The 10,831-nt window shown below is 37.2% G+C and overlaps 1 protein-coding gene across 1 annotated transcript; it reads left to right on the forward strand.

Annotated features, from left to right (window-relative positions):
- Window positions 1-3,092: 3,092 nt before the first annotated feature.
- On the forward strand, window positions 3,093-10,534 carry pik3ip1 (phosphoinositide-3-kinase interacting protein 1). Its single transcript, XM_043238505.1, has 6 exons — window positions 3,093-3,337; window positions 3,628-3,726; window positions 4,133-4,249; window positions 6,685-6,879; window positions 6,968-7,046; window positions 9,169-10,534. The coding sequence occupies exons 1-6, from the start codon at window positions 3,262-3,264 to the stop codon at window positions 9,383-9,385; spliced, it is 783 nt and encodes a 260-aa protein (XP_043094440.1). The 5' UTR covers window positions 3,093-3,261; the 3' UTR covers window positions 9,386-10,534.
- Window positions 10,535-10,831: the final 297 nt, after the last annotated feature.

The following is a 10,831-nucleotide window of genomic DNA, read 5'->3' on the forward strand; positions in this document are numbered from 1 at the left end:
GGCTGTTCTCCCAGTTTAAGTGTCCATTTTCTGCCCTCTGCACAGAGCTAGTTCATGATTCATAGTTGGAATATGTACTCAGTTGCTGTGCAACGCTCATGCGCGTCACAGGACAGTGTTAGGACGCAGCTGGGTATCCCAGTAGCCATCAGTGGAGCAGATGGTCTGAGTTTACAGCAGACGCTGAAATGATTCACACTCCTCTATAAATGCTGCAACTGTGTTATAAATGACATATTGATTATTTTAGAGTTTAGATGACATTCAGGTGGATTTCTTGGGTGGGTAAAATTTCTAAATGTATAAAATCTAATCAAATCAAATAATAACTACTTTGATGAATCATGGCACTCAGGAGTGATCAAAAATAACATTTTACATGAATTTTAGAAATATGTAAAACAATGTTTTAGATTTTATTATGAGAGAAGCATTTGGAGAAATTTTAGTTTTTTAGCAAACTTCCAATAACTTCCAAATGGGCTATCTCTGTTTCTTTATTAGTTCAAAGTATTTTACATTTGCATTTAGACATTAAGCTTTTATTCAAAGCGACTTACAAATGAGGACAATGTGTATATATAATAAAGCGAAAACAGAATAGAAAATGAATAAAGTTTCTATTGTGTTTTTGTTGATTGTGTAATAAATAAAAAGAAAAGTAGTACAGAAATAGTACAGGAAAAAAATAGATGGTACTGAAAAAGCTAATGTAAATTGTTTAATTTAATGTTTAAAATAAATGGCAAAATAATGCAAGTCTTAAACGGGCATGTTTGAGATCGCAAAAGTTAGAGGGTCGAATAAAGAAGAGATGTGTTTTTAGCCAATTCTTGAGGATGGCTAAGGATTCACCTGCTCGGATTGAGTTCATTTCAAATTGTTTTTAAGAGTTAAATAATTGTAAGAGTTGTTTAATGTGAGACATCTGCTTGTGCAAATTAAATATATGGAAGTCTTTTTACAGGACTCAACAGAGCAATCTGTTTTCTCTGTACTAACCCACTTCCTGTTTACCTCACATGGTGAAACAGTGGTAACTGAAGAAAAAACAATCTGCCACTGTATTGGTTATTTTATCTTCACTGTAGCTATGTTTGATATTAAGGAATCTTCGGACAGCATACTATTTGTTGTAATGGTAGGCTATAGTACTGTTTGTCCTTAGTTTTATCTTGAAGTTAATAAGATGTTTTTATCATGTTTATTCATTAAATCGTTTAGACTATGCATATGTGTTCTGAAAGCTTTCAAGTATGTGTTCACTTCACAAATAACAGATTTTAAACCAGTCAAACAGCATTTCATAACCTGCAGAATTCGTGGAGCAAACAGGAGTAATAGCTGGGTGTCAAAAGCAGCAACAGCATAATCAACAAACTTTAAAACAAAGAAACGCTGTAGTCTTTGAATGCCTGAGCTCTCTCACACTCATTTGCCCGGGTGCACAACTCATGAAAACTCTGCCAACTCGACTGGGGTTGGAAACTTTGTGTAATTTCTTGGAAAATTAAACTGGGTCAGTTAACCTGGCAGGAGTATAATAGGAAGGAAGCAGGCAATCTGGTCTCATTAAAGCTGATTGCTTGTTTCCATGCTCCAACATGCCATGAAAACCATATATGTCATAAAATTCATGCCTATTGGATACATCACGATTAAAACGTGAACTGTCATTTTATGCAGGCGTTTCAAAGCGCTGCTCTTCTTGTGCTTGACTGTGCAAAACAGTTACGTGTACCGTATTTAACAAAGGGGGATGTTAGAATGGAGTTGTCCAGAATGCACCAGCGAGAAACAGACAAAAACCGTGAACAAACCAGAATGGACAGCTGTTTCAGAGCTAAATAGCTTCACCGATTGTGTCACGTCGCTAATCAACCCTGCATTTTCTTCCTTCTAATAATGTCTCCTCAGGGGACCCTCTGATTCCTCGCTCGTCGTTCCTTGATCTCCTAATGAAGTTCTGCTCTGTCAGATTTGCTTAACGATAAATAGATGAAGGGAGAGAACTAATAGTGCTGTGATGATGAATCTGTGTTCAGGCTTTGGCCAGTTCCATTGCTTCCAAGCCCATGTTGCGTGGAAGCTTTCATCAGAGGCGATGCTAATAATATGAACTGGCTTTAAAATTGTAATTCCCTCTCCAAAGAAATGTGTCTCATAAAGAGGTTGTGTCATCTGAAAAAACTAAATCGCACCAGATAATAATATTTATGGATGGCATAATGAAAAATATATAATTAGCAATAATAATCATGATTATTATATAATATTATACAGCTCAATACATTCTGGTATATGAAATGTATAACAGCTTTTTAAACATATAACAGTTATATAATAACAATCAGTTTCTTTTAATTAACATAGCTTTTTATTGATTAGTTTTCATTAAATCTGTAATATTATTGATAAGGTTACTTTTAATAGATTACAAATTACAAGTTACCCTATAAAATGTAATAAGTAGTAACTATTTTATTTACTTTCTAAAAGTAATGCAACGGATTACATTTGATTACTTTTTGACTACTTTTCCAAAGTTTTCTGAATTACTTTTCTACTTTCTGTCAATCATTTTGAAACATTTACAGCAGACAGGGTTAACCTTAAAGCATTAGCCTACTCAGCACTGATTAAGGTCAATTAAAAAAAAACTGTTAACAGTCTAGTCCTTTATGTCAAATCCACCATATGCTAGTTATGGCTGCTGGTTTGAGCTTGTTTAAGCTGGTCGTGTGCTGGTCCTGAGCAGGAGCTGGTTGCTTAGGACCAGCAAAGGACCAGCTTAAACCAGCTCAAACCAGCAGACATGCTTCAAAACATAGCTAACCAACCAGCACATGCTGGATTTTTAAATAGGGATGTAAAATATTTACGTTTAGCAAAATATTTTTATATTAATAGTAACCATTATTATTTAGTATTAAGGGTATCATTTAAATAAAAACAGTCGTTGGTCTCCTGGAACATTCCGGCCATTTCGTCCATTTAAAAAAGCATGTTCCACACATCATCTCGAGAGAAACCGTTGAGTTTAGGACCCGGAGGACGCGGCGCCGCCGACTGCAGGGAGGCTCTGACGGGCTGTTTACCAGCTCTCCGCTCAAAACAACAGCACGACGGCGGTGTGTGTGGAGAGCAGTGTGGCTCGTTTTACCACAGGCTCTTCCAATTAAACCCATCGTTTTCTTTTCTATTCGTCATATAAGTAATAATTAAAAAAAGACTACTTCTTGTTGTTAACAGCATCGACGAATGAAGATGTTTCAACTGCTGTACTTTGGGTTTGTGCTGAGCTCTGGTTTGGTGGACTGTTGGTCTGTTGTTGAAGGTAAGACCACTTGCAACTTTCTAAAAATAAATAAATAAATGTATGGTTTAGTTCAAGTGATTGAGTTTATGCGTTAGTGTTTTTTTTTCTCACTGTTTTGCATTTAACATCACACGATCTTTTCATATCTGTTTATAACAAACGCGTTTTTTCCCCCTGGAAATGTATTGACTATTGTTTTAGTGTAGTAAATGGTGTAAGTTTATCATGAAAATTTAACCACCTTATTCTAAACGAATAGAACGGAAACCCATCTTTCAAATCACATGAAGTTGATTTATTTCTCTCAGAGTGTATTACGTCTAATGGAGAAGACTATAGGGGAATTCAACAGAAGACATCCACAGGGAATATCTGCCTCAATTGGAAGAGTCTAAACTCGCAGACAGGTAACTTATGCTTCTACTTTTCATTATGTTTTTTGTGCATTTCATTATCAAATTTTAAATGCAAAAAAATAATAGAATCATATTTGAGAAAAATTAAGCTATATTTACAGACAGTATGAATTCATTTGAGAGTGCAGTATGCAAACTGTCAATGTTGCCGATTATAGATTTTGTAAATTATGGTTCTTTATGAAATGGGCATGCTGCCCAGATGATATTATGAGCCCAACTCAAAAAGCTGAGCAATCACTCTTCTGTAATCCAGAAGAGGACATTTCTGGGATGTGCATGTGGGACACGCTCGGTACAACTCAAAAACACATGCTCCCGCAAAACAAAACAAAAAAATTAAGTATCAGTTAAATCTGCTTTTAAAGGTTCATTGTTTTGTTTTTATTCTTGCCAGATGTTGGAGATCACAATTTCTGTCGCAACCCAGATGGTTCAGAGAAGCCCTGGTGCTATGTGTCCGCATCCGATGGAGCGTCCAGAAAAGAAGCGTGTGATATTAGGACATGCCAAGGTAGCCATGTTCACTCTTGCATAAACAAAATATTGAAAATTTGCAGCAGCGTATGCATTCATATAAATGTTGATTTTCGAAATTCTTGACATTTTTTTTTTTTTTAATAAACATCACAAAGCACTTGTGAGGGGAAAAAAGAGATGATTACACTTCATCTTGATAGTCCACTACATGTCAAATGATTCTCATTAATTTGCGACTACATGTCTACTAACTCAGAGCAACTTTAGTAGAATAAGTTGACATGTAGTTTCTCATAGTCCGTATGTTGTATGTTGTGGTCCCATCAAAATAAATGATATCAAGCAGATAGTGTACTAATACTCTGATGACTGCTAGTTGACATGTAGTTGCAAAGTTACTTACTGTCTACTTACAGTAGAGTGCCTAATGTTGACTATCGAAATTAAGCGTTAGCAAAGAGATAAACACTCCAGCGTGAAATTTTGATTCATGCAAGTGATTTATTTATCTCATGTCTTGTTCAGGCATTTCACAACTAGGTCTTACTAACGTGTTACTCTATTTCCACGATCTCATACTTTTGGCTGCACGCTGCTTCTTCCAAGACCCCGGAGAAAGCTCATTTAAAAATATTTGCATAAAGCAGAAATGTGCAATCTTACTTTTTGTGGGAAAAACCAAATGGCTTTAAGAAAACATCCTCTAGAGAGTAAACAAGGATCGGCACCAAATATTTCACTTTCCCCCGGAGCCTACTCTAAAACTGGAACTGAACCAAACTTTGCTATTAATGGTGCACTTTATTTTACAGTATGTGTATTTACATGTTCTTATAGCATAGTATGTACCTAGGTATTCTAATTACTAAATTAAAAACATAATATATACGTGAGTAACTGCAAGAAATGAAGTGCTACCGTAATTTTTCCGGCAGTCTTTTATTACTAACAACAGCAACAACCACAGAAACAGCCGAAGGTTTCCTTTTAGAAAATAAAAAAAGAAAGGAAAATACTAGGCCAGTTGGTCAGTTTTCATGCAAACTTATTTCCTCAGAATTATCTTTTGACTAAAAATACTGCAAGGGCAGATAAAGTTGAACAACAACACAAGTCTAGACTCATCAGCCTTGAGGTTTCCTCAGTTGGGACAGATAAAGGAACAAACAAGGAAACTTGTTCTGCAGCTGTTCAAGAGAAGGTGTAGGCCTCACCCTCTGGGATACTGATTGGCTGTGAGGAAGATGCACACCACGGCGACAGCTTCTGATTGGCTAGCTGAGCTGTGAACACATGTTCTTTAACTTTGCTGGAGCGTGTAAACAGCTTTTTCAGAGTAGAGGGTGGTGGAAGAATTCTAGAGGGCTGGACCACAGCAAGAGAAGTAAATGTTAATGTTCTTAGTTGTAAATTTTCCTGTGGGGCCTATGAAACATATCAGATCCACCTAATGTCCTATTTAAATAAAAATAACCTAAATTTATCTCATTATACATAAACAAAATGTCCTAGTGTCCTAGTATTCACCTAGTGTGTCTAGTAAAACCTAAAGCTTTGTTTGGAAAAGCTCAACAGCACACTATTATTATGGGTTTTACAAATTTGGCCCGACTCATTTTAGTGTGTAATGAGAAATTATAATGTCTGTTTGTGTTGACACACTTGGGTGGAGCATGTTTTTCGTACCAAAATCTTTTTCCTTTTAGCCTTTTCAAGTCAACATGAGTTGAAATTCACCCTATGAATTGTCCCTGTGCATGTTAGTTTTATTATTCAACCATACAGATGTTTCATTTCGTTTTAAAGTGGTCCTATTATTGATTTTTGAAAATGACAAAGCTGTAAGAGAATGAAAAGATCCTGCCAAGCTTTAAATATGAAAGTAAGTTGTGTATAAAGTTATTGTCTCTCAAAAGAAAGTCAACTCTGAATCATTGAGACAAGTTGTTTTTAAAACTAATCCAAATCCATTTAACGTTGAAGTTAACATGAAACATTTGCATATTACCCACCCACATGTTGGACTTTTCACAATAAAAGTGTTTTGTGACCTTGCATGTATGCAAACCTGTTACTGGGACTCAAAATATGATCTTTTCATAACCCATAATGCAAACCTGTTACTGGGACTCAAAATATGATCTTTTCATAACCCATAATCAAATATGTAAACTTACGATATACTTCTCTCTGGTGATGTTTGCCATACTTTTACATTCCATCAACTTACATAACACCCCTTTCTTACAATAAACTACAAACTCATATTCTGATTGTCTTACATCCAATCAGCAACCACTAGAAAATAATTTTCCGTTGAGAGCACTCACTCCCAGACCACAGCAAAACTGCTTAGTTGTATAAATGTTTTGTTAATTGATGGGAGTGCGAAGCTGATTTACATTAGCAGCACAGATTGAGAAAAAAAAAACAACAAACTAATATCCTGGTCATCCTGTCACCCCACAGACCAAAACTCCACAGAAGCCACGGCTCCAGAAGAGTCGGCCCCCACTCAGGGACTCACCCCAAGGATGGTGGAGACCTTCGAAAACGCAGACTCCTTCCCCTCGCAGGTGGAGGGTGCGGCGGTGCAGCCCGTGAAGGGAGTCCGACAGCAGGTCAGGAGTGGACCCAAGAGGAAGAAAGACCTCGGGACTCTCGGTATGTGTTGAGTTGACTCAAGCATCAAACTGCATCCAAGAACCGAGAAGTTCATCGGGTATATTGGTTGTCTTTGCTACCTTGGCAGGTTATGTTCTGGCCGTCTTCATGATGGCCATTATCATCCTACTTGGGGGCGGCATCACGATGGGATACTTCTACAAACGGTCAGTACACAATTTCCCATTACAGTGCGCACTTATGGAGAATAGAAGGCTGACATAGCTTAGTGGCAAAACACACCAAAATCCAGGCAAAACCGGCACTTCAGTTCTTCAGAACAGAGACATGAGGTCTGTGGCCAGTGCTTGTACAGTTCACAGTGAGATGTTGGTTTTGATCTACTCAGAGTAGCTCAGAGGTGCGACTGCAACAGAGATAAAGGACGTCATTGGGTTCACTACATGCTTTCAAGGGAATAAAGTGTTACAGATCACAAGACCGGGCATTAGCTGGCAGCACATAGCAAGTTCATGTAACACTGTCGTTTTAATGTCATTAGACACATGAGAGAGGGATGGTGAGAGGGTGCAGATATCGGAGGCATCTTGACTGCCTATATTTAGGAGGTTGTTTGGACGTTCAGAAGTGGGTGTTGGGTTTGGGGAGGATCAGGAGGACTCAGAAAGCTGGTATCAATGGAGATATCAACTGTTTTAACATCATTTAACATCTCAATCTTACATTTCACCCCAAAATCAACAGATGTTTTTTTTCCTCTGATATTTACTTTTTTGTCATTTCCGTGATCATCATTTTTTTTTTTTTTTTTTTAAAGAAATAAATACAGTAATAAATTATTTAATAAAATATATTAAAGGCACTGTAACAAATACTACAATGAATAAAAGATAAAAGCTGTTTAATTGTTATTCACATTTCACAATATAAAAAATCTTGTTGGTCCAAAAATAGGTTTTTGTAATTGCATATATGTTGTGCTAATGACAATATATCACAGTTACGTGCTTATAGTTTACAGTAAAAATCAGTAAAAGTATCTAGTATCTTGTAAAACGTTTGGCAGGGGACTTAGCAGCCTTGGGCAGCATGTACTCGTGCGTCAGCTGATAAGGTGTGTATGTCATCGTTTATCTAACGATTAATTGGCTCAGTATTAATAAGCAGGGGCAGGATGTTGGACTGAGCAGAGGGTTAACCTATAATATTAGGACAGTGTCACCCACAGGAAACATGTTATGATGTAACGGCACATGGATCTCAAACTCTTCACTCTTTGCGGGAGCGGTAGTGTTTGGTTCAGTTGTGATAAAGCAGAGCTTACTGCAGACACACAGGCAGGAAAGTGCTGGGTAAGTGTAGGAGGATTATATAACACGCCGCAAGTCTGCCATGCTCAGTCTGAATGACTAGAGATGGATAAACAGACGGGGGTCTGTTAAGTAATATGAGATTTCTCCAGCGTTCAGCTCTCATGAAACGGTAAAGGATAGTGATCGAGATCAGCTTCTTCCTTGGCAGCGAGTGACGAATTAGAGCTGGTCCTCTCCACCAGAGAGCATTTATATCTCAGCCCTAAAAATAGGCAATGCTGGAGACAAATACAAATCGCTCCTTCCGTCTGTAGTGCGTCACTGTGAAATATTACAGTCTAGCTTGAATGCATATATAAGAAATGGTGGAAACACTGTTGAATAAGTCATTCTTTTTGATTTTATATATATATATATATATATATATATATATATATATATATATATATATATAAAAAAATTTAAATCAATAAATATTATATTGTATATATATATATATATATATATATATATATATATATATATATATATATATATATATACACTTTTTTCTTAAATATGTGCATGCATGTTTGTGAATTTATATATATATGTAATAAATATACACAGCACACACACATATTATGTAAATAAAAACTTATTTTGGATGTGATTTAATCATATAAATAATAATTACACTTTTTATCAAGTTTCTAATAATGAAATTTTATTGGTCAAGTCTAGTACCAAGTTGCTTTAATCTTCATCCGAATCAAAATATTAACAGCTACTAAAGTCATGTGATACAGCATAAATTTTGAAAATATGCATATATTCATTAGTGAAAATCAGTATATTCAGACAAACAATACATTCAACAATATTTTTAAAAAATATATATATAGCATAAAAAAAAAGCTAAATAATATATATTTTTAAAAATATACCCCTTTCTATCATTTTTTTTAGATGATGAGTGACATATCCATGACTAAATGGTGAAGGTTGTAAAATGGGTTTGTTTTTTGTCCCGTAGGGGTCGTGACCTCAAGAAACAGCACGAGCAGCGGGTTTACGAGCGTGAGATGCATCGCATCACTCTTCCTCTCTCAGCCTTTGCCAACCCCACCTGCGAGCTGGTGGACGAGAACACCATCGTCATCATGGCTGAACCAAACAACCAGACCCCCACCCAGGAGCCCGTCGAGGGGGCTGACCCCCTCATGGGAACAGCAGGGACCCCCGGAGCCTGATGGAGGAGCAGGATGAGCTTCTGGAAAAGCGTCTTGTTAAGACATGTCTATGCAGCATTGCAGAATCTCAGAGGACCAAACCCCACATCCACCTTCCCTCTGCCTGTCGTCTCTTTTCTCTTTACCTTGCCTTTACAGCACGGCCTCACAGTAAAGGTAGGGCATATGCCTCGAGAGAGCGGTGGAAAGCTTTTTTTTTTCTTTGTCCCAGACAGCGTCCTTATTTTCTCAACAAAGTTGTTGGGGAAAGTGGGACATGTGGGGGGATACACTGGAAAAGGTGAAATGGTGGTTTTGTATAAATATGCATGTCAGGGATTCGTGTGGAGAGAAGTGGCAAGTATGTTTTGTGAACATCATCACAAGGGCATGAACTTTCCCCGCTTGTTAAACTCCCAACGAGACGGCAAACGGTCCAGTAAACTGCTTCGTGTCCTCTTATGAATCGTCGATGGATCAGATCATCTGAAGTTCTGGGGTCCCGAAAGAGAAGACAATCCATTCTTATCTTCTTTCCTGCCTTTTCTGTTGTTTTTGTTCCTAATGCAGTTGTGGTGGAGAGTTGAGACTGAAATTGTACATGTGTATCTGAATACGTTGCTCTACAGCTGGGCTGTTTATTCTGTGAGGAGCTTTGGTTAGCAACTAGAGCTAATTGAATTAATTGCCTTTGATGGCTCTTTCCCAGAAATCCATATTCATTAGGCAGATTCTGTGGCCTGGGATGCTAGAGCTAAGCTAGGTGAAGGTTTTCAATAAATGAAGACGAAAGCTTTCCAGAGTAAAATGCTTTTGAATGTATTGTTTCTTCTATGGCCACAATCTGATAAAGAGCGAGGACATGGAGAGTGACAGAGAGTGTCTGATTAGCGGTCTCTGGTTACGTTTTCTGTATGTGTTCATTTGCTCCTGGCCATATAGATGGTCTGAAACAGGACGATGTAGTTTGAAGCATGAACACGAAACGGAGATCGTTCGAGATGATGTATTAAAAATCATGTACTATGGTTTCATTTTACAGAGATGGGATATTGATGTATGCATTTGTTTTCCCACGGTTGATTGTACAGCTGATTAAGGTTCTGGCGGATCTTGTATTTTTATTTTTAGCGGTTTTTACTGCTGTGAAATAAAATGAGTTTGAAGGAAGTTATATCGTCTTTTTTCGACGTGTTCTTGCAGTATTTTACACGGTGAGTTCATGACGTCCTGCATATATCACTTAGCTGTGTTTACTTACCTGCACGTTATGGGAGTAAAGGAGCACTAAAGTTCAGATGGAAGAATTATAATCATTTGTAAGAAACTTTGGATAAAAGCGTCTGCTGAATTACTAAATGCATAAAATGGAAGACTTGCATACAATCAGTAAACGCTGACCACTGCCTCTTGCTCTGTTTTTAGTAGCATGTAAGAAAAAAAAACGTAGTTACTATGATTTGTTTT

The sequence above is a fragment of the Puntigrus tetrazona genome, chromosome 5 (assembly GCF_018831695.1).
Source record: "Puntigrus tetrazona isolate hp1 chromosome 5, ASM1883169v1, whole genome shotgun sequence".
In the NCBI taxonomy this organism is placed as follows: Eukaryota; Metazoa; Chordata; class Actinopteri; order Cypriniformes; family Cyprinidae; genus Puntigrus; species Puntigrus tetrazona.